We start from the raw sequence: 25,833 nt of genomic DNA, 5'->3' as shown, positions 1-25,833 counted from the left end.
AGTGAATAAATTTACATTACAATATCATGTAATGAAAAATATAAAAAAAACTTAAACTGACAAACAATTAAATTAAAATAAATATATATTAAATCAGATATAATTAAATCAAATATAATAATTACAATTTACAGTCATGAACAAAAATCACATTATAGATGCAATCATGCACCACAAGTTATAAAAAATATAGATTTGTGTTTTTGTGATTCTAAATGAACATTAACATTCTGGATTGCTTTTCATCCCTTACTTCCTTTGAAAGTATGGCATATCCAACTTTGTTGTATTAGCAATGACATCACTGTTGCACATAATTGTATTGGTTGATGCAATCACATGACCAAGTATACATGTCAATTAGCTCTAAAATCAGAAAAAGTTGTAGAAGACATGACCACCATCTCCAGTGGAGTAAGATCCCTGCTCTGTATGCTCACATGGAAACAAAAATAGTAATTGATATAATTGATCTAGACTCAACAATCTTATGGAATGTCTGGAAATCTTTTAGGATCTGCCAGAGTGCTTCTACTGTGGATCCACGCATAAGGCCTTATTGACAATAAAATTAAGATTTTAGGTATATGGATAATGTTTGGTTATGAGTTGGTGGGTGGGTGTATGTGTGTGTGGTTGGGAGCAGGCAAAAGACTGTAACAACATAACATATTGACATGTCGTTACAGTCATTGGACCCCCCAATTCCTATATCCATCTACTGATAATATGTTGTTAGCCGTTGCCCCCCCCATATCCACCTATCAAGTCTTAGTTTCATCTGTAATGAGCCCCTAGAAGAAACAAAAAAAGGACAGAAAGAAGAAAAAGATTTAACTAGCATAAATGACATTGGCAGAATTACGTTCTTCATGCCATAACAGTCCTAAAAATAATGCTTGGCACCCTTTGGAGGTAACACCATCGATATAAACAAAAGTCCCTTGAAAGGACTGATGCTCTACTGGCCAAAAAGAATTTTCAGAGATCTGAGACATGATCATTTCTTCCTTTTAACCACTCTGATACTTTTAGCAATTATAAAAAATTTGATAAGCTGGTGATTATATTTGATGTAAAATTGATATAATGTTTATTTGGATCAAGAAAACATACAAAGTCCTCTGATGGTTATCCCTTCCTGATATGGCTTTCTGCTTTGTAGGAGTAATGAAAACAAAATTTTCAAGATTGCTGCCATAGTGGCCATATAGGATATCAGCTTGGCACCATTTTCATTTATCACTAACTAGACATCACAAAAATTCTTTTAGTGAAAACAATATCAATGTGACCAACCATCTAGGAAAAGAAGCAATAACAAGATTTTCAAGATAGCCAGTGTTACATCTCTTTTGGCAATCAGAACTACACCATTTTCATTTACAACCAACTCACATAAAACCCCATGCTAATATGACCAGTAGTGATAAGAAGACTTCTTATGAAAATCTCTAGGGGTCCCAAGTGATCTAAAGCACTCACCATTTCATATAACTGCCATCTCACCTCTGTCTGAGTGTGATCAGGCTTGGCTAACGTGGACACGTGAGAAAGCTTGCCAGTAGCTTCTCATGGGTTGGTGGTTCTTCCCGGAGTTTTCCAGGGTTCTTCATCCACCAGTTATACTGGTTGCCATGTATAGCCTATCTTGTGCTGAAGGATGGCGTTAAGCCCAACAGCAACAACAACAACAACAAAATTTCACGTCAATATCACTTTCCATTTAGGAGGAATCCTGATAAGATTTTCGAAACTGCTGCTATGGTGACCATACTAAACATTAGACTGACACCATTTACATTCAAGACCAGTCACATAAGCCATTTAATGAAAACCCCTATACCGATAGGACTATCTATTCAGGTGGAGCTGTGATAACAAGATTTTCAGTTTGGTCAATGTGAAATGCTTTGGGCCAACTTGACATCGTAAGAAGTATTTAAATAAAAAAACCATGTTCATCTGACCTTCAATTTAGGAGGAGTAGCAAATGAATTTCTTTTTTCAAAACGGCAACAGTGGCAGTCATAATGGATGTCCAAGTGGCAGAATTTTCATAAAAGACCAACTAGACCATGGGATGATGGTGTGTGTTGAATTTCATGGCAATACTTCGTCATTTAGGAGGAGTAGTAAAAACACTGCAAGACAGTTGACATAACAAAACCATCCCATAAGTGCTTCTGGTCTATGAACAGTTGAGCTAAAAGTGTGAATTCTTCTTTATAAGATCACGGGTCTTAATTTAAAAAAAAACTAACTAATGAATCTATTACATGCAAAATGATATGCATGTGCCATTCATCAAGAGGTATCATAATATACACCTTATGACATGATACATTATTGATATACATGTACATGTACCAACTTGGAAGATCTTGTCATCTTTCCAAGGAATGACAATAGCTGGGTGGTACCATTTGTGTTGACATACTGGTCATATTTCAGTATGATTAGGATATCTGTAACAAGGAATGCAGACAGATCTTATCAGTTGTTCCAATGTTCTTCTCATATTCAATAGGATGTCTAAAACACTTCCAAACTGATGACCTACTAGCCATCTGTGATTTTTGAATGCAACCTTTTCTGCTATACTGTTTCTGCAAAGTGAATGAATGCAGGATTCATCTTGTTTGCCAAGACCATTTATTTTGCAATGCTAATGAATGACAAGCATCTGAATAATTAGAATTAATTAGTGGACATTAGTTTAACACTGGTTCTGCATTTGCAGTGCTAGTTCCCACTGACAAACAAAAGTTGCTTCTTTTAATGTAACAATTTTGTAACATCAAATGTTGAAAAACTATTATCTATTTCTTCAATTGATTTCAGATGCCATTATATTATTTTACCCAGATCCCTCCAAGGGAATGTTGTTCTACTGTCTGAAAAGAATTTCTAGGAATTCAGTTCTCCTTCTAAGTGATGTGTGCTGCAACCATCTATGATATTCATGAATGATACTGGATGACAGCCATCTTGGATTTAAGATTATCACAATTATCATTTAACACTAACTAGACACAATAAGATGATTTTTGTGAAAACCCTGTGCCAATATGACCATTCATTATGGAGAATTAGTGAATATGTTCACTGTCATACCATATAGGATGACAGATCAGCATTTTTACTCAAGTCAAACAAGACATCATAAGACGTTTTCTCATGAAAAATCCCATGTTAATGTGACTTGTCATAAATAAGCGCAATGACAAACAGATTTTCAAGATGGCTGCCATAGGATGTCAGATCAGTACCATTTTAAGTTAGCATCAACTAGACAGAATCTTCTGGTATGAGTATCCATGTAGCAATAACAAGATTTTCATGATACATGATATCATATCAGCATAATTTTTATTCAGGACCAACTACACACCATAAACTGTCTTCATGTGAAAATCCCATGCTAATATCAAGTTCTATTCAGGAGGGGTAGCAATAACAAGATTTTCAAGATGAATACTGTGGAGGTTATATTGGATGTGAAGCGTGGTATCATTTAGGCTCCAAAACACATCAGAAGATGTCTACTGGTTAAAACTTCAAGTTGCTATAAAAAAAGTAACAATACCAAGATTTTCATGAAGGCTACCAGATCAGCACCATTATCATTAAGGACCAACTAAACAGTATAAGACATCTTTCAGTGAAAATTCCATGTTGATATAACCGTCCATTCAGGAGGAGTAACAATAAAAGGATTTTCAAGATGGCCCATATTGGCGATCCAATCAGTACAATTTTCATTAGGGATTAAGTAGACTTCATAAGTTCTGGTTAACTCAGCAAAACAGCGAAGCATTCCCCTACAGCAAACTTGCAGAGATCACCTAGAGCATTGTTTGCTTACCAGTGCCTGTATCCCTGAGACTTGCTGAGAGTACTTGGCTTGCATATTTTTACAGTGGGAGCTACTTGCAATAAATGTTATTTTCTTATTTACGTTCCTTTAATTGAGCTAAAATTTGGCACAGCAGTTCTTAATAAAATTACATACAAAATGGTATAAACTTCAAGCTACATGCAGAAATAAAACTGATGCATAAAGATTAATAAATGATTTTCTTACCAACTTGTTACTCTTGCCATGAATAATCCATAAAAATCCATTATGAATTCACACTGAATAATTAACACTACCAACACATGAAATTCATTCCATTTTATGTACACAGAAATTCCACTTGTCATCGTTCTTGCAAACTTAACAGTGTTAATACTCTGTCAAGTAAAAGTCTACTCCCACCAGCTGATTCTCATAATTTTCATCAATTTCTAATCTAAATATTTCCACTATTTTTGCTGCTATCAAAGTCAATTTTTTCCCCTTTGTTCAGCAATGTTCACTATGTAAGCTAAAATTGAATTGGTTAAAATACCTGCAAGAAATGGCTTGAAATCAACCAATGGTTTGTGCCAATTTAACTTGTTGTGTGGGATACAGGCCTAGACAAATACTGCCACTCAAAATTGGAACTCTGGAAACTAGCTAAGTAAACAGCGCCATGTTATCGTGGCACTCGGGAGATGAGGAAGGTAAAGTACAAAAAGTTCTAGAGGCGGCAGGGGTTAATGAGTTAAAACCCCATGGCAAAATGACTTTCTGTTAGCGGAGTAGCAATAACAAGATTTTCCAGATGGCCACTGTGGAATCAGATTGGTACCATTTACATTTAGGAGCACTAGAGGCCATATTAAGTCCTTTAGTGAAAATCCCTATGCTGGTAAGACCATCCATTCAGAAGGAGTAGCAATAACAAAACGTTCAAGATGGCAATTGTGGTGACTATCCTTGATGTCCAAGTGGCACCATCTTCCTTTCGAAACATCTAGACCATGAGATGCATGTATGTGTAAAGTTTTATGGGAACCCTCCAAGTGGCCTAGGAATAGCTTTAACAAACTTGTGCCAATGGATGGACAATACACAAGGGACAACATCCCATCTCATTATCTCTACTGATCTATGACCAACAGACCTAAAAAGGTTGCAGATGGATTTTTGAGTTGCTTGCATTTCATTAAATTCCTAGTACAAGACAAAACAACTGATATTCATAGTGGATCAGTTCAGTTCACTTGAAAGTGTGTGTGTGTGTGATTTGGATTTTTAACGTAGCTTTAAAAAAAAAATCATTCATACTGCTACGATGTCTGCAGTATGACAGTTTATACTGATGTCTAGCACTGGGACATCATGCTGCAGACATGTAGCATGATGTCTCACCCAGTCACATTATCCTGACACCAGGCCGACCAGTCCTAACACTAACCTCCTAATGCTGAGTGCCAAGCGAGGCAGCTGTTAGTACCATTTTTGTAAGTCTTTGGTATGACTCGGGCATCGAACCCACGACCTCCCACATCAGAGGCAGATGCTCTAACCACTAGGCCACTGAAGCGGTTCAACTGAAAGAGGAGCTATTGACTGATACATTGTATTAAAAGTTATTTTTCTCTCTCTCTCTGTCCCTCTCTCTTTCTCTCTCACATCCGCAACTAGTGATCAACTGCCCACCCTCCATCAACCTATTCAGGTTTTCTTGTTTTAATATGGAGGATAGATATTTCCAATGGATGAGAGCTAGATATACTGATTCTTCAGCAACAATGTCTGGCAGAAAGGGTTACAGTCACTGTCATCCTCTGGTGGCCATTAGATTTATTATGTGGTCTCTGTATGAAGTTTCTGTTGCCATTTTCACTTAGCCCAAGTCAGATTTAGTTCAATGAATGCAGGCATATATATATACCACAAAAGGAAGCAGTGACTAATTTTCACTTAACTACAGTCAATACCACTGGATACTAACCAGCAGCAACAACATTTAACCAATGAGACTGTTCATAAAATCCTCTTGCATTCTGCATTGTTCATTTTAGTTAAGATAGCGATAAATCTTGTCATGGCTTCAAGTGCTAACATCTGACCTATATAATACCTAACATAGTATTGTCATTTAGGTCTCACTAGTTTTCTATATTTACTGTTTACATTCTAAGGTTTATTTATTTGCTTGTCTCATTTCACTAAGGATGCTTTTATAACCCTGCAGTCAATAATACATAGAAAATGCTGTCCGAAAAACAATTTTATAATGTTTATCACAATATCACAAACTGTGGTTTAAACCAGGCAGCTATTTTATGTGGCAACACTGGCAGCATTGCAGTAATGATTGAAAACTGTACGTCTCTTCCCAGTTCTCTTGATCCCTGGATAAAGGAAGTTTAAAATGTGTGCAAGGTCTGGTCTAATAACACTTGGGTCTATAAATTTCACTTCAAGGCTTACCAAACATGTAAAACAATATATATTATTCTGTGCTGTACTTAGTTACAATGGTAAAATATATTTCCTGCTATATCCCATTGTTTCATTCTCATTTCTCTATGTAGCTTCATCTACATGGTTCAATTCACCCATTACAATTCAACTGAGACTTAGTCCACTGGATTTTCTGGGAATACAATTAGCTGGCTGCAAAGGTCAGTAGTGAGGATCCTGGAACTTGGGCTTCAGGCATTTCTGCTTGTCACAGCTCACCAAGGGTACTTTTGTAATCCTGCAGTCAGTAACAGGTACAATGCTGACAGAAAATCAATTATAAAAAGTTTATCACAATAGCTCAAACATTGGTTTAAACCTGGCAGAAAATTTAAGTTGCAACTCTGGCAACATTTATGCTTGAAAAGTGTATGTCTCTTCCCAGTTCCCTGATTTCCACCCATACCATACTGGACACTTATCAGTTACCCTAGGCAAAAGTTAAAACCATTTTCTTGATCCCGAGTACTGGACTTATCAGCCCAACTTTTACTAGGTCTGGTCAAATGAATTACGAGCCAATGCAGGGTCTTTGCTGATGAACACAACACTTCATCAAGACTGGATTTTCTGGCACCTCTGCAATCCCAAATTTGTGCAAAACCAACAGTTTCCTTATGTTTCTTCAACTGTGGTGGCTCAATCATTAATGTACTCTGCTCACAACCAGTGGGGTGTGGGTTTGAAACCTGTACAGACCAGGCTAGGATCAGCTGATATGGTGTGTACATGTAAAAGACACTTCATTACAACTATTTCAGCAAACACAAAACAAACCATACAATCCTCCTTCAATGTAGTTTCAGGGTACCATATATCTAGTCAAACAGCAAACAAAGATCCTGATCTGGCATTGCATAACGCACTTAAAGACCAGGTTACATGTCTGTTGTACTGATTACTCCACCAAACTGCACAGACCCAGATCTGCTGGTGCTTTATGCAATGGCAGATCTGAGAGTGCAGTTTGCAGTTGAATTCATTTTAAGTGAGTATATACAGTATGCTGGGTACCATATTTACCCAAATACAGCAAACATTCAACATGGAAAAGCAGTGAACCAGACTACACACTTCCATTTCAAATTTTAAGCAGAACAGACAATAGATTATAGACCCTGATCTGTTTTGGTACATTATGCAATGCCAGATTAATTCTACATTATTTACACCTGAAAGCATTTTATACAAGCACTGATAAATTGGTAGAATTACTGTTACATGCACTGGAATAAAATTGGATCCAAATGTAAACAACCTTGACCTTGAACTGCTTTAGCATAATGTGCAGGACATATTTATTCTACTAATTAGTACCAACAAACTTCACAAACCCAGATCTTCTGGTACATTATATGATCTTGATCAACGTATCTGTGCAGCTGGATTTGACACGTGTTTAAGTATAATACCTGCAGTTTCTAAAAATAACGTGAACCAAAAATTCATCGCTGGATATGTCAACATTGTGACAACTACATGTCTATCTCTATTTTTGTGCCCCGTTCTGTAGGAAAGACAAAAATTCAAGCAATTACCTTTTTTGCTGTGTACTGGACTGGCAAGTTTGACTGACTTTGGGGATAAGGCTGGAGAAGGTAGATGTTGGCCACATAAACTGCTATTAGATGACTCCAGAATATTCAACTCTGAACACCCATCAAAGTCCTACAAAATTAATAAAATTTCAGTTCACTTTACATTTTTAAAGCTGCATATTAGTTCAATGATCAAGGAAAACAAATTTGTTTATTTCACATTCTGTCAGGGTCAAATGAAGAAACTGCAAACTGGTATTTGCCATTATGTAGCTTTCCATATATGGTATAACCACCCGATATGTGAGACTTCTAACCACAGATCATCATTTATAAACATTAATTATAGTCCCCATATTTCTGCCACACTGGGTCTATTTCTATTCTAGAACTGAAAATTTAGGTGAGAGATGAAATTCCCACTCCAACTGAAAAAATAAAAGTGTTATTTCTGGGGGAGGGGGGGAGGGTTTTAAAGAAGAAAAAAAAAGGAATGGCTTAAAAATATAATTCAAAATTTTCACCCATTTGGTTGATTATCTGGACTGAGCTTTTGGAAATGAGCTTAAATCCAGCAATCATCACATAAAAATAGTTAAAACAGTCCTTGTTACAAACCACTAGTTTATCCAAATTTCGTTTATCTGACTGGATTGAAAACATGAATATATTGATTTTACTGAACATCATTCAAAATTAAACCCATTTATATCTACAATCAAGTACATACAAAATTGTTAACGACAATGGTTAGTATCAATGTATGAAAGATTTGATTATTTAATACAGTGGAGAAATACATGTAGCCTTTTGCCTGTTCTATTCAAGAGCTGAAAATTTAACAGGAAATTCATTCCTTAATTTGAAGAAGAAAAAAAAATCAAGGGGGATGTGTCTAAATATAGTGGATTTCCTAACATAAATATCATCAAAGCTTTCAAATATTTGCCTTAATTTTCATGCATATGGTTGACATTTTGGCAAAATGTTGGGAAATTAGCATAAATTCTGCAATTGCACATCATAAAATACAGTTACGGTAGTTATTTGCGTATACATGTAAAAGGAATGCAACTAGGAACAGCTTACAGCCAGATCTATTACTGTACAATACACAGCAGACCAGAGTTCTTTCTCTTTTTTTTCTTCTAAGCCATTTGCATAAACCCTAGCCTGCTGGTTCAATACACAAACAGACCAGAGTTAATTCTCTTTGTTCTTTTAAACCATTTCCATAAACCCTAACCTGCTGGTTCAATACATCAGCAGACCAGATTTAATTCTCTTTGTTCTTCTAAGCCATTTGCGTAAACCCTAACCTGCTGGTTCGATACACCAACAGACCAGAGTTAATTCTCTTTGTTCTTATAAGCCATTTGCGTAAACCCTAACCTGCTGGTTCAATATACCAGCAGACCAGAGCTAATCCTCTTTGTTCTTCTAAGCCATTTGCATAAACCCTAACCTGCTGGTTCAATGCACCAGCAGACCTGAGTTTATTCTCTTTGTTCTTCTAAGCCATTTGCATAAACCCTAACCTGCTGGTTCAATGCACCAGCAGACCTGAGTTTATTCTTTTTGTTCTTCTAAGCCATTAACATAAACCCTAACCTGCTGGTTCAATACACCAGCAGATCCAAATGAATTTATTACCAACTTTCCCAAGACTTTTTAAGACCATGAGTTTCTTCAATAATAAATACAGAAGTGTTTCTTTACAAATCAAGCCGTATGCAAAGTGTATAAAAAAAACTGTACAGCAGAACCATAATGATTTGTCTAATGTCAGTAATGGAAATGGACCAAGTATGCACTCCAGTCAGGTCTGTGTGTGATATACACGATCAGCACAATACCATTCATCTCTGCAAATTGTTCCATATGAAGGATGTCACTTTCCAACAATGGACTTCATTTTCTTAAGCTTGTTTGTATAGTTTTCATTCCACATATTTTGCAGAACACGCCAACCTGCATAATGTTGAGTTCAGTATATGGAAACTTACATTCAGAAACAGGTGACTTCGGGGTAGTTTTGGCTGCTTTGTCTGCACCTTCTTTATACTTCATACCAACATGATTAGCCAACCAGATTCAACTTCAAGGAATAAATCATGTTTCTGTAAACTCTGGGACATTAACAGTTGGTCAAAAAACTAGCTTTTGAAAAAAATTTGGTGTGAAAAGGGAATAAGAAATAATTCTTTGGAAGGTTTCAACGTGGTTCAAAGACCAGAGTATGCCTGTAATATCTGTGGTAAAAATCGAGACTTTATTTTGTAACCTCATTTAAAAAATTGAGTGTCAAATACTCACATGAAACTGGCCAGGTTGTTTCTAAAGGAAATCCAGGAGACAGTGTATACAAATACATGTATTGTACCAATAATGACAAGTGAAGGTATGTAGCTTTTAGATTAAAATATGCTTAGTACCAGCCCCAACAAACATTATGACTGATTTGATTAATTTATTAATTAACCATTGGTCTTCTTCTGACATGAAATCAGAAGCTGTTTAACTCCAGACAGCATATAAATCTACCTATTCTATGCATATCTTTGATCTAAATACAAAAGTTCTGGAAAAACTGCACATATCAAATATGCACAACATTACCAGGCATGTTAACATTGTTTTCTTTCTAAGAGTGATTGCAGGAAGTGAACATTTTCAGGGAAATCAATTATGCATTCCAATGGATCATTGAGATGATTCTGCAAACATATGCATCTCACATTTTAAAAGCATCTCAAAGACAATGAACCTAGCTGTTTTGTATTTGAAATTATTAATCTGACTGCATTACTACAAATCAGCAGCCATTCAGAATATAATTTCATAAAGGACAAGTTCGAAATGCTGAAAATGTCCACTAATCCAAGAGGAAAAGAACAATGCTGCACTGAGATTCCATTCTGAATGTTCTCTGACATAATCTTCTAATACAGAATAATCAAACCTATAATTATGACAACATGAACTGAAATTTATTGAGCAAACATATATTGTGAAATCACAACTGAAGTTTTTTCTGGACTCCTGTGATGGTATACAAGATAAACAATTACCACTGAAAATGAACCTACACTTCCCAAATGATCTGTTAAATTTGATAATACAGTTCTCTAGCAGCGACACCTGTGACTGGTGAAGGAGTTCAGAAAAAAAGAATTAAAAGTAAAGGCAACCCTCTGCAGGAATCCAATGAAACAGATATCAAAACCAATGACAGCCTGACAAATCTATGCATCAGCACTCTTGTCCACCTCTTCTACACATACAGTTGTCAGTAAAATTGAGATTTTGAACAAAAGAGAAAACTGGAAGAACCAGTTACAGAATGTCCAAAAGGGAAGCATCTGCTACTACCTTCCCAATCAATTCCACTTTACAAAAAAGTGAGAAAACTTTCCAAATTTGTGAAATTAAAAAATGGTGGGGACTATTTTGTATTTGTATTGTATAAGGCTCCAAGATTGTGGCCTTAAAGGAAAAATTGCTCGAGAAATTAGGAATCAACTTACGCAGGAGATTCATAAATTGTCCTGAATTTGACAGCGCTCGGAACAACATACTAACCAGGAAAAACATTCTCAAAGTATGAGACTGCGAGACCATTAAATGGATAAGTCCAAAATCTTTAGAAGCACATTTACAAACATCAAATATAAATCAAAACTAAGTGGTCATTGTACCACACGTAATGTCATCTATTTACACACCTGCACTAAATATGGCAAACAATATGCAGGAGAGATACATAGGAGAGATTAAATGGGAATTCCAAGTGAGAATAAATGAGCAACTGTGGGACATCCGTAATCAAAAGGATTCCTCGGTGCTCAAGCATTTTAATCTATCTGACCACAACAAAGGCTGTGTTAAATATCAGATAACAGAAATTATTTAATCTGATCCAGAGCTCCCCATCAGCTCTTTTTATATGAAAGATAGAGAACTTTTTTAGATATACCAATTACATACTATAGAGCTGGTAGGGATTAACATCTGTTAAAGTGGGAGTTAGGCATTTTTAACCTATCATTACTGAGCTACATTGACTCCCTAGTAAATATGAATCCTTGACCAAAGTTCCATTAAAACATGCAAAACTAAAATCACAAAATGTATTTATAAAACTTCCTCAATACAGCCAAACCATATCTTAAAAATTACCTCTATTAGGCAATCAACTCTTTATTTTTTAAGGTCCCTTAATTCAGTATAATACCTAACTAGGTATTCCGATTCCTTAACATTGATGCAAAGTTTTTTAATTCCCAGAATAACATTGGATGCTTTGGGATGCAGAATAGGCCAGAAAAACCCTCTCATTCTGAAAAGTGCAACACAAAGTTGACAGGACCTGTAGTAGAAAAGTACTGTATATACTCAACTGTATGTCAAGACAAACTGAGAAAAAAAAACAAAGATCCTGATCTGCAGTAGCATAATGCACCTGCAGAGCATGGTCTATGTAGCTTGCTCTACTGATTACTCCTAACACTATTTCAGACCCAGATCTGCCAGCACATTATGTGACAGCAGATCTGGTGTGTACAGTTTGCAGTTGGACCTGTCTTATAAATAAAAAGAGATGGTAGTTAGCATACCAAACTTGTGACTGAGAGGGTACAAGTTCAAATCCTACCATCAGATCTGCCTGAGCTGGTTACCACAGTGTCCTGAAAATTGTTTCTTTTGTTGCCTTTAAGATAATACTGACTACATCATGATGAGGAACTGGGCCCCCGAGTGGCCGAGTGGTCTAAAGCGCTCTACGTTACGGATCACTGCCATCTCACCTCTGTCTGCATGGGTTCGAGTCTCGGAATCGGCCAATGTGGATATGTGAGAAAGCTTGCAAGTAGCTTCTCGAGGGTCGGTGGTTCTTTCCGGGGATTTCCCGGGTTCTTCCTCCACCATTAATACTGGCCGCCATGTATAGCCTATCGTGTGCTGAAAAATGGCGTTAAACCCTACAACAACAACAACAACATGATGAGGAACTAACTACTGTTCTCAAAGACATGCTGAGGCAGCTGACCCAGGCTGGCCTGGGCAGGTACTGAACCTATAACCCTTGGATTATCAGTCCAACTCTCAACCAAATGAATTGCTGCTGCTCCCTGCACTTTATTACAAATGCATTAGCACATGTCTTAGCACTCAATAACCTACTTGTGTTGCTGTGTTGCACAGACACAGATACACACATATACACAGTATATATGATGCTTGCTTAATGAACACTTCATACATGTGTATAAATGAAACTGATCCAAGTACACTGAAGAAAGATCCCTGATCTGCTGAGTTGGCAACTCTATCTTTGCTATTCATTGGCAGAGCAGCCTTGAAAGTGCCGACATATGATAGAACAGTTCCTGAAGTACCACAAAAAGTTCTCCTATCACTAACTGCTGTCATAATCACCTGTCTCAGTGTAAGTAACTGCTACCTGATGTACAGTGATATAGTGAGCCAGAAGCATTGATTACATCTACATGTAGCACCACTTGTGCCTATTTCCATTTACCAATATAGTTTTCCCCAGACTCCCTTACATGGCACCATGCTGTACACGTGTTCTCCACCATCTTATACAAAGCAACAAAATAAAATGAATGCCCAACCTTAAAACTTGCTTAACACTGATATCAGGTCTTTTTTTTTCTTTGTACTCATTCATATTTGCATTACAATTAGCATTCGAGACATATGAAATGAATGTTTCCTTGTTACAAGAACATGCATATACATTTTACAAATAATATTTTCAATCAACACTAATGAATTCTTTAAAAGGAAGCTTTCAGCAATATTCTAATAACAGTAATTATTGAAGCCAACATTGTTGTCTTGTGTTTCCACTCACCATTGTCACATAACTACATTACACAGTTCTCCATTAAACCTCTCTCTCTCTCTCTCTCTCTCTCTCTCTCTCTCTCTCTCTCTATATATATATATATATATATATATATATATTAGGGGTGGATACTAAATTAAAAATCATAATTTTACAATATTATGTGAAATATTGCAATATATTCATTTAAGAAAGGATTACAAATTGCTATTAATTTATTGAAAAAAGTGAATGCAAACTGTTTCTGTGGTCACCCATTACTGTGCAATTTTCCAGGATGTTCCTTGTTCATATAGTAGGTTAGATTTATCATTCCACCTGAAAACTTAACATGAACCTCACATACTCGGCATGCAGCAATTTACTCAGATATTCCTATACGTTTTTATCTTTCTAAAAGCAAAGTTAGTTAATATGGCCAACTGTGCTTTTCAATTTTTCACCAGGTTATACTCAGCCTTGCGTTAAATGCATGTTACTCAATCAGGGATTGTGCTGCGCATCACAATGTTATAAGTTTTTTTCCTATTGCCGACAAAATATACAATCTGGCTATTATTTTGGCAACAATATTTTTGGCTGTGAAAACTTGTATATACAATCTTGAGTTCGGAGTGGAGAAATCAAAGGCACCATGACAGGAAGCCACAAACATCAGACCCATACTTCTTTCTACAATTATTTCATGGGCATTTGGTCCTTTGAAGTTGATTTTTGACAATGGGATATACATCAAATGAGGACTACCATTTTATTATATATATGTTGTGCTTTTTCTAACAGGCTATGACTAATAAATGAATTTTCTAACATGTGATCAATACTCAAATTCATGGATTTTTCATACAGATGTACAGTACTTAATGCATCATGGACTGTATTACACAAATGTAAGCTGCTATGTACATTGTATTCCAGATCAGCTTTGTCTTCAATTAATACAAATTTCCAATGTTTATTTTCTCTCAATGTAAATCCCACTCACTGACGATCAGTCACCTCTTACAAATTTCATTTGTATGCAAAACTTAATATTTTTAGCCCCTCCCCCAATTTATCTTGACATCCATATGTCAAAAATATTACACTGATCCAAAGGATGTCCATATGGTAGTAGTGTATTATGAAAATGACCATTTTTTTAAAAACCGGCAACAAAATATTGAGGTTGGCAATTTTTGAGGCAATGAGTTTTTTAAGGCAGTGCAATCCCTGTGCTCAATGTCAATGTTAATCTTCAGTATCTGCAAGGTGCTTATTTGTTGACAAATATAAATTATAGCTTCCAATTACTTATCTTGCAACTTCCCTGGGAAACAATATAAATGAAGAAGGTACAGGAATGGAATTCAATAGGCCATTTTCAATTGGAAATTATTTTAATTGGTGAGAATAGGCTAATTTATAAATATAACAGAGTTCCATTGCTACTTTTTATCAAAGTTTATGTCAATTTTGAACAATACCGATATAAAAAAATTATATTGCAATTATTGTCACCAGTTTAATACCATTGAAGCAAATCAGCTACTGCTCTCCTAGATTGAATGATGCACTTGTCAACTCTTTTCTTTGTGGAGAGATCACTTGAAATGAGCCACGCATAAATGTAGAGACTCTGCTGGCTGTTGTGTTGGAGAAACCGCTTTGAGATCCCTCTTCTGAGGTAATGTCCAGGAATGGTCCATCAGCAAATCAAGACGATCATGAACCACGATCATTGGGACTACATTAGGGATGAACAAAATGAGCTCAACAGTGGAGTGCATGACTTTGTGTTGAACCTGTGGCATTATCCTGAAAGGTGGGATGGATAAGCGAACAGATCATTCTACATCAGGCTGAAAGCATTCACTGCTCAGGTCATCTGGTCAGGGACTGGAGAGAAAAAAAGTAAGCTTATGGTTTTACTTTGTGGCAAGTCCACCAAAGTAGTCCCTCAAAGTTGGAACGAATGGTAAGCGCAACTTTCCATCTTCCATTTCCTTGACATAGTGCCAGCCGAAATATTCTGTCTGCCAGGAATATAACAAACCTGGAGGGTAATTCCTTCTGAAGTTGCCCAACAATGGAGGCTCTAAACCTCCATGCAGAGTGAAGGTGGTCATATGTTCATCCTTGTCTCCTGAGATATGCCACCACGAATGTGTTGTTGTTGGACACCATCACACATTAACCTCTTATATGGTAGACATACCCCTGAGGGGACAAGAACAATGTCCCCATTTCCAAATTTTTTATGTTTAAAGTAGATTCTTCCCAGGACCATGAACCCTGAAGAAGCAGTCTTTCTGGCTCTCAATGAGTGCTCAACCCTGAATCTAAGGTTTCTACATACATATAGGAGTTGGGTTTTGTGGGTGCATGGGTACTCTCTCTAGAAGCCAATCCCAATTTGTTTACCAAACCACCAGATGATGGTGGAAATCAAAGAAAATGGCATTCAAAGGGTCCCTGAGCAGTTTTCTAAAATTGAAAACGAACCTCTCTGATAACAGAGCATGTGAGATATAAAAGGGAAATTTGTGGTGTGTGACCTGGATTACCACATATAAAAATGCCATATTTCATAACACAGGTCATGTGAACTACAATGATTTTGTAATGAAAAATATGAATCAAGGTGAATCTGTAGATTGCAACTGATGAAAGGATAAGGAAATGCAAATTTTCTTGTCAACTGTTACAAAGCAATGGCAAATCTTGATCAATGTAACAAGTGCAGTCATTACAGCCATACAACCATGAAAAGAATGAAGGGCAGCACATAGGCAATGTGTGTGGGATGTCCCAGCAGTGATTCAGTTTTCTGGAATCTTCTGATTCACCCCAATAGGAGGATGAATTACACCCGAAAAGTACCAGCTTTGCAACAGCAACATGTATGATATTACTGATACATTTATTAAAATTCTAAGAACTGTAGTACTGTGCATGTATTATATATACATGTAGGTATTTTGTAAGCAGTAATATAAGCCCTTGTATGTGATGATATTCTCACTGTGTACAAGATTCAGCTGCTTCAGCTTTCAGAGCATTAAAGGATTCTAATGAAGCCTTCCTGTTAAAGAAATCACTGAAATTCTGCTTCATTTATTCAAATTTTCTCAGTACCAGTCCTAAGTACAACAAGCTGTGAGGTACACCACCTTTTCATACATGCTTTATCATTTTATCTTTCAATCCTAAACATTTTTACCAACATCTATAAGGAATCAATTCATTTAAAAACAGAACTGATTACTACAACTGATACAAATTTATCTTTTACACATATTATTGATGTTAATCTTGAAAAATAATTATACAGATGCCATACAATTTGAGAAATTAAAACTTTCTGACAATTTTTCTGCCAGATATATATGTAAAAGTATGGTTACTGATTGTAAAACAAAATCTGACAGTCTTCATTACAGGCAGCGTATCTCGTCAAATTAAATTATCTGTTCATCATAATGGCTGCAACTGCTCTTATTTATTGCCTGAAAATTAGGATCAAGAAAAAAGTTACTGACCAATACTGACCCAAAAACTTGTCGTGTCCAGAAAAAAAACATACGGTAAACATGGTATAGTCAAACCCACTTATCCCAACCTGTTATCTCAAGAACCATGTAATGCAAAGTGCTTTGTTCCAGTCCTGAAAAAAATTCTTCTTTGTTTTAGTAATTTTTTCTCACTGATCTCACCCATGTCAGGTCAATAACCCTGTTCTGTTGGGCAGGCATAACTTGTGGTCTGAAGTAACACGGGGATCAGCTTATTGGAGAAATTTTATAAGAATTATCAGCACAGGCAATAGATTTTCACACAATTTCCGTCAGTCACATTTTGCTACTCCTCACAAGTCAAGTCAACACTAACAAAAGAAAACTTACAAAAAAGTATAGTCCCACACATTTTGTGAAACTGAAGTTCTTAAAAGGTGGGTACAGGCAATACAGTCGAACAATGCACATTTACTTTTTGCTGACTGCGGACGTCGACATTCAAGTGACATCATACCTGAATAGTGTTTGATGGGATACTGTATATTTTTTTTAACCAAATCAGCAAACTTCTTACCTCTTTCAAGCTGTAGCAAAATTATTCAGTTCAATGTTTTGGTTTGAAAGCTTTCTCTTTTGGAACATTTTTATTCTTAAGAAGAAGCATTTACTTGTGAACAGAAAAAGAATAGATTCATTACTAAGCGGAATATCACCTGATATATATACACCTCTCCCTTGATAACTCGCACACAATGGGGTCTACAAACGTAAATCGCACTATAAGCAAGGCGCGAGTTACCGAGGGACCTCCAAAAATTGAAAAAAATTGCGTTGACATTGAGAAAACCATGGGGAAGGGGCAGCATTAGGGAACTGTGCTGTTTATTGACTGAATCTTCATTTTACAATCATGTCGATAATAATTTAATAATGCTCTTTTTCTAATGAAGTTATTCGATATTCTGTTTAAATAACATTTATTTTCAAAATGTCCAACATATGAAAGATCATTCCAACAACCAATATGTGTACGTGAAAAACATCTGTGTATTGTGTCACTGCTTTTTGTTTTCTTGATGAGTCTGATTCCTGTAGTGTTGTTTATTATCCTGCCAAATCGAGAGTCGACTGTGCAGGGAACTAGACTACCTGTTGATACACCACCAAACAAGAATCTTTTTTTCTTCAAAAACCGACAACATTTCGTGAGACATTCGTCTACATCAAAACTCAATTTTTGTATTTTCCAATTAGTACAATATTGATATGATTTCATTGGAAGTAATAATAAAACTTATCATCCTTAAGTTCAAGAATTATCTGAAACTCACTTGCCCACAATGGTCCGTATCTGTGAAATCAAGCTCTTTATTTTATGAAGTATTCATTTTGCTTGGCTGCCTTGTTATCTTTGATTACAGTTATGAAAGAATTGGTTAATTTAAGGTAGTTTATGTTACATACACAATAACATTTATAAGTGTTCGATTGATCAAATAAAGTGAGTTCACAAGACATACGACTGGGGCCTCTAGATTTTAAGTTTGTAGGATTTTCATGCCTTTTAACTTTTCTGTTATTCCTCCTCCTCCTTTATTTGATTCAAAAGACATAATTAACATGATAATACAATGGAGGCCAGCTTTTAATTCAGTACAACAATACAACAAATACTTCCGGAAGTCAATTATCAAAACACAGTTGGCACTTAATTAGGTTCTCAGAGAAACACTCGCGGACATAGCTGTTAGGGTAGATTGATGCATTTTACGTTTAATTACAAGAAGACACATTGCATTTATGATGATTACACTTAAAATGAACTAAAAGATAGAACTAGAACACAACTTTCAATAGATAAAAACAATATTTAATTTGTATTTATTTATTAAAGTACTGCCTCCACTCGGCATTTGTGAAATTTTCATGGATCAAAATTTCCTAACATATCGTTAATTGCAGTGTACTATGAATGTAGTTTGGAAAGAAAATGTAAAAAACTTGTATGACATATTTTTACATTTGTAATTTCATAGTGTTGATTAAAATTTCCAGGTCCTATCTACCGTTTTCGACGATAAAACGAGCGATACATCAAAGTTTCCGTTACCAATTTTGATCGCAATTTTCTTCAAGTTCAACAAATAGGGATCAATTTTGGTTGTATTTTCTGGTTTGAAAAATCAGATCCACGTCCGACCCTGTGTTAAAAGCAGGTTCTAGAGTTATCAGGGTACGAGTTATCAAGGAAGTGGTGTGTGTGTGTGTGTCTCTATATATATATATATATATATATATATATATATATATATATATATATATATATATATATATACATACATATATACATATATATATATATGTATACACACACGCTCATTTATATGCATGTGAATAGATAATCTCTGGCACTTGGCTTCTATTATTTGACAGTAGAGGTCCCTTAATTTAGTCTTGAGGACTTTTTAGCTTTGTTTTGTTGTTTGTAATAGCTATGTCAACAGTTTTTTGACAACCCTATGTAATCAAGATAACCAGGTTTGACTGTACCTGTAAGTTTGACCAAAGAATGATAGCATGCTGCAGCCATTTGTGGGAAAAGACAATGTGGCCTTTACAACAGGTTCAATACAATTATAATGTGGAGTTTATATAAATTGGCTCTTCTGGAGAATGGTGACTGCTGCATGATTAAGAAAGCATTCCAAAGCAGCTCTGGGTACTGGTTAGTGCGTTGTTAAAGGCAACAAATTAAGTCGAAGGGTTCTTGATTCAAAGTAGCAAACCTCTGCTAATACCACAGATAATATGAAAACTGAGTTCAAGTTCTATAAAATTTATTTCTAGAAAAATTACTGCTAATGATCTAAATCAATGAAGGCACATGTAAAAATGTGCCCAACACTTATAATTATTAAAGTGCCAAATTTAGGTATTTCAGGTTGTATTCTGTAGTTACATGTAACAACACCTTCAATGAGAAGATAAAAAAATTTAAACATATGATAAATTTAATTATTTCTTATAAGTTTGTTATTGTTATTCATTGATGGGTCCATTTGTATTTACTGTTAATTTTATTAACTATGCTTCCACTTAACACACTAACTGCTAGCAACAAGTTAATGTAGCAGGAGGTAGTAGCCTACTGCGAGCTGTATAGCATCAAAGTCGTGTGTGATACACTAAAGTGGGTGGTATTAAAGAAAGGTAGACAGATGTAGCTCTACAATGATACCAAATAATCTGGAATTTCTAGTTGCACTACAAAATACAGAGGGAAAAACCTCAATTATTGGAATTGATTTTTTCTATCCAAAATTGGCCCATGGTCGGGATCCAATTATTTGTCTGGATTTTAGACTTTTTGGTCTCAGATCTAAGGCAAACCAGTATGAACTGCAAACAGACAGATGAACCTTTGCAAAAAAATGGGATAAGATGGGCAAAAAAATGGGATAAGATGGGCATTTGGAATAAAGAGGGGTCTCGCTACAAAAAAATAGGTCCGTTTAGCAAAAAAATAAAATTTAAAAAATGCAACTTGTACCCTTCTGTTCATGCGCGAGCCAAATAGCCAGTGAAAAACACAACTAGGCAGCATGTTATTGAAAGATCACCTGGGATTTGGTGTTTTCAGATGCATTTAGAAACAGCTTTCAAAATGTGTTTCGTACTCCAATTTAATGCGAAAATGACAAAACCCTCCAGGGGTTAATGTGCTAAACATGCAGTATTTGGTGAGTGGCTTAAACCAGTTTTAGTTATTTAAAAAAACTGTTGCTATTGTGGAGCTTTATAATTTTTTCTGCTGAAAAACCACCAACTATTCAATGTGAATCTTCGCAAAAAAGTGAAGAATTGTCAGTATGACACAATCCATTCATGTACCTAGCTTGGGGCGTGCATGAATCTCATCTTTTTCACAGATGATGATTCAACCAAGACATAGTAGAGTGGGAGGATGACATTCGACAACTTACCTATCGCTATTATGCAGCTGAATTTGTCAGGTGGGTAGGCTGATGCTCTTGTTATAAAAGACAGAAAACTGAACGTACTTATTTTTGATGGAGAGAAAATAGTGGGGTCTCTCTGGGCCCCATGCAGCTGTATGTGCAGCAAACATACATCAGGGAGAAAAAAAATGCCTAAACTTCATTGTGCTAGCAAGTGGAGGAGGTAAAGGAGAAGGCAGTGTGAGATAATAGGAAACTCCAAAAGGGAGGATAATGATCCAATCCCCTTCCAAAGCATGAGCTTGGTAGGGCATACTCCCCATCCCACACAGGATGGGATGGTAGATAGGGGTACTCAGAGCTTACCCTTTCCACATACTGTGTGGCCACTTCAACTGATTCATCACTCAGAAGGGTGCTAGGCTGATCCTTTTGTTTTTGCTACCTGTAAGATGTTGGGAGCAGTGCACCACCACCCATGCACAACGGGACAACACTGTGGAGGCCACTATGTGTGTGGTGCACCACCTCCCTAATGGGTGGAAGCAACATGCTATCATCAATATGAGACATGCAGTGCACCACTAACCTAACAGAAGTGAGCAATATGTTTCAATAATGTATATGTGGTGCTGTAAGATGCTGTTGTGGATATGAAGTATGGAGGGCACCAACTCCCAAATGGGAGGGAGCAATACAGTACTCGGGTCACTAAGTGTGCAGTGTACCACTTCCATCCTGGGAGGGATAAAATGCTGCCCTGAACATGAAGAGTGTCTGACATATCCCTTTTGGTGGGAGACATTCAACTCCTCAAACATTCAGTCCATATTGGCCTTACTTGTCACCAACATTAGTCCAAAAATTCATGTGGCCCTGATGAGCTCTTCCGAGCTGAAAAACTAAGTTCATCACACAACATTGGGAAACCTGCGTGATAAAATCAAGAAAATTCTGATGATAAGGGGGTGGTAAGTTTCCTCCACCACCCATGGGTGCAGCTGAAATCAGCTTGATTCCAGGTTTCTGAAGACCATAATTTGCAAAGTACACAATTTTTTTGGTGTACACTTAGAGCACTAGATGTGTGTTCCATGGGACATTCTTGTGGGCAGAATGCCCAACTGACTCTCCCGACCTTATTCTCTAGAATGAAATAATGACAATATGCTTAAATGTCACATGTATGCTCACCTGGTTGTATGTAGTTTGTACTGAACACACCCTTGTGTATGCACAAGGTAAACAACTGATGACCCATTTTACCTGTTTTTCCTTTTGTTTCTCACTGTAAGCTTTCATTGCTAATGAACTGCAGATACACATGCAATAACACATCAGAGCAAGAGCAGAGACTGTTGAAGGATACAATGACAATAACAAGATATCACCAATCTTATGTTGATCTTTTTTTTTGAGAGACAGACAGGAATATACCATAATAAACTCTTGCTGCCCTTAATGTAAGGTACCGGGTAGGTTGTCCTGTTATTCCTTAACACAAGGACTTGCCCACACCTTAGCTGTATATCTAAAAGTCAGATGGTGTATCCAAACCCTTGAACTGTGAGATACACAAGGAAACTCCTATGTCCCTAACAGAACTAATTCCAAAGAGAAAAGGTCACCAGCGATTAAATTACAGAACACAGTTTAACAAGAAGATTTGAATTAACTTAGAAGAAAATTTAAACATTCACTAAAATCAAATTTTTCCTGGTAAGGATCTAGTCATAAGGTCCATACAGCAAGGAGTTCCTGAAAAAGATGACCATTCTAATGATGTCCTAGGCGAAGTGCACAAGTAAATTGCATCATACTTACAATTCTCCACTTTATGGGAGGATGTGTGTGTGTGATTTTACTTTTTAATGTAGCTTTAACAACTTTTCAGTCATATCGCTATGATGTCTGCAGTGTGCAGTTTATAGTGATGTCAAGTACGAGGCATCATGTCAAAGACATGCAGCATCATGTTCCACCCAACCACATTATCCTGACACCATGCCGACAAACTAGAGACATCTTAATGCTAAGTGACAAGCAAGGCAGCTACTACTACCATTTTTGTAAAGGTCTTTGTAATGACTTGGCTGGGGTTCGAACTTCCCACGACCTCCCACATCTGAGGTGGATGTCCTAAGCACTTAGGCCACCCGAGTGGTCCTATAGGAAATGTATTCACAAATAGTCAGTGGGGTTTTCTGGCACAAAAAAGTATAAAACTGCACAGTACTGACCCAAGTTATTGTTATTAAAATGGTTTTGTCCTTCGTCCACTTTTCACAATGGGACATGTTATATAACATAGCAGCTGAATCCCAGTGAAACAAATAAACTTGTTTTTGGCAGGAATGGAGGATTTTTAGACTTGCAATAAATCACTGATCGCAAGATTCCCGTTACAGCTGAACACTGTGCTTTGTGACCATTTGTTGTTAAATTTGCAGGGGTAAAATGCTTAATAGAGTTTCAGTGCAATTTGGAAATCTTTACATGTAATTTCCACTATACATGTAATTTCCACTAAATATTAAAACTTTTATCTACAGCATTTGCATACTAGAGACATTTCTGCAGCTGACAATAGGTTTACCTCAGCATTAGGTCTGGGAAGGTTTCCAGGAAATGTATTCTGTGAAGTCTGCTAGTTTCTTTTATAAGCTAAGGTCAACCATAGTGCAGATAGTCAGTATATAGAAGTGTGCAATTAGAATTAAATGTATCCATGTGCAACAGAAGGTTTTTTTTTAGTTTTGCAGGCAGATATCATCTGCCATTATGGTAGCATTACTGACCAGTGCACTAAAAATTTGCTTTAGGAAGGAATCACTGGAAAATTATGAAGGAAATAGTACTAACAAGAGACTGATTATCTTATAAAGCAGTCTTGTTGTTGTTGTTGTTGTTGCTGTTGTGGGGTTTAATGCCATTTTGCAGCACATGATAGGCTATACATGGCGGCCAGTATTAAAGGCGGAGGAAGAACCAGAGAAAACCCCGGAAAGAACCACCGACCCACAAGCTACTGGCAAGCTTTCTCACATACCCACATTGGCTGAATCTTAGACTCGAACTGCCACAGACAGAGGTGAGATGGCAGTGATCCGTAAAGAAATTTGCTTTAGACCACTCGGCCACTCGGGGCCCCATAAAGCAGTCTTGAAAAGCACGAGTAAAAGCCTGAAGTCATGGAAACACCATAAAAACTTCATTAGCAGCTGCAAACACAAACTGACCATCACTTTGGACTTGCACACTAACCAGTCCTGTGACCTATGCATCATCTTGTGGGGTCCCTTATGGTAAGGAAGGTTCAATGAAATTAAATGAAGAGAAGGAAAACCCTAACTGAAGCATGTTCACAACAAATATACACTACAGTACTATATGCAAAAGCAAGCAAAACCCTTTCTGCAAAAGCATCATCATTCTAGATTACTCTTGTTAACATGGGTCGGTGGTCCTTTCCGGGGTTTTCCCGGGTTCTTTCTCCACCAATAATACTGGCCACCATGTATAGCCTATCATGTCCTGAGAAACGGCATTAAACCCTACAACAACAACAACAACTTTTGTTAACTTAGTAAGTCCAGTCATGTTTTTATTTGGTTCTGTCTTTGCCTTTTTCAAGGACTACTTCTATATGTAGCTTTTACATTTTCAAGCAAATGCCTCATTTGGCAAAAAAATTATTTCTGAGTAAAGATAGATGTGTCTCATAATTAACTCATTTTATGAAATATAAAAATACTAAACTTCATATTCTGGCCCATATCCAGGTTTAGGTGAATGGATGTATGAAACACGGGACAATTTATATGAATGATCAATAATTATATAAAAATACTAAACTTCATACTCTGGCCCATATCCAGGTTTAGGTGAATGGATGTATGAAACACGGGACAATTTATATGAATGATCAATAATTTAACACCTCTTGGAAGTTTTCTTGAAAATGCTATTGGGGTTAAAAGCCTTCCATATTTATTTCAATCTCATTGACAATCTCAATACAATGGATAAATGTGATCAGCACTAATCCAAAACCAACCTGCATTCATGTATTAGGTAAGCCATAAAAAAAGGATATCTAGCTATGACCTCATATTTTCCTGGAAGATTAAAACTGAAAGGAAAATCAGTTGAAAAATGTAAAGGCACATTAACTAGGACAAATAACATTTTTATTTCCTAGTGTCCTATATCAGTTTTTGTGGCTTATGCAGTAAATGTTGGCCCATATAAATCACATTAAACCCATATCTACTGCATGTAGAGTAAGTACATCAGCACTTATCAAAAGTATTAACAACTACCATTAAATATAACAGTATACAAACAGCCTACCATACATGCTTGCTGAAAAGTTGAGACCATTTGCAAGCTACTCTGAAGTCACAAAAGGTGCCAGCAATTCGGGGTTTTTAGTTATTTGTTCAAATTATGCAGCAGATCTGGGCCTGTGCAATTTGCAGTTGGAATCAACTTACAGGGGAGTATTTGCAGTTAAGACCATAAACACAAAGCAAAGACCAAATTATGTCAACACAATTTCTGTTATGATCTGCAAGAAGAAAAAAGCAGTTTTGTTTTTATGGTGTTTAATGACATT

The 25,833-nt window shown here is 36.4% G+C and overlaps 1 protein-coding gene across 2 annotated transcripts in view; it reads right to left on the bottom strand.

Moving 5' to 3' along the window:
- Nucleotides 1-25,833, bottom strand: part of LOC149782926 (uncharacterized) — a 149,423-nt gene that overhangs the window by 90,007 nt on the left and 33,583 nt on the right. For both annotated transcript variants that reach the window (XM_089934482.1, XM_089934483.1), the window contains exon 2: nt 7,885-8,014. In XM_089934482.1, coding sequence (XP_089790608.1) covers nt 7,885-8,014 — 130 coding nt within the window. The remainder of the gene's footprint in view (nt 1-7,884; nt 8,015-25,833) is intronic.

The sequence above is a fragment of the Sinohyriopsis cumingii genome, chromosome 15 (assembly GCF_028554795.1).
Source record: "Sinohyriopsis cumingii isolate HCF-2022 chromosome 15, ASM2855479v2, whole genome shotgun sequence".
Taxonomy (NCBI): domain Eukaryota; kingdom Metazoa; phylum Mollusca; class Bivalvia; order Unionida; family Unionidae; genus Sinohyriopsis; species Sinohyriopsis cumingii.
This window is presented reverse-complemented; position numbering and strand designations above follow the sequence as displayed.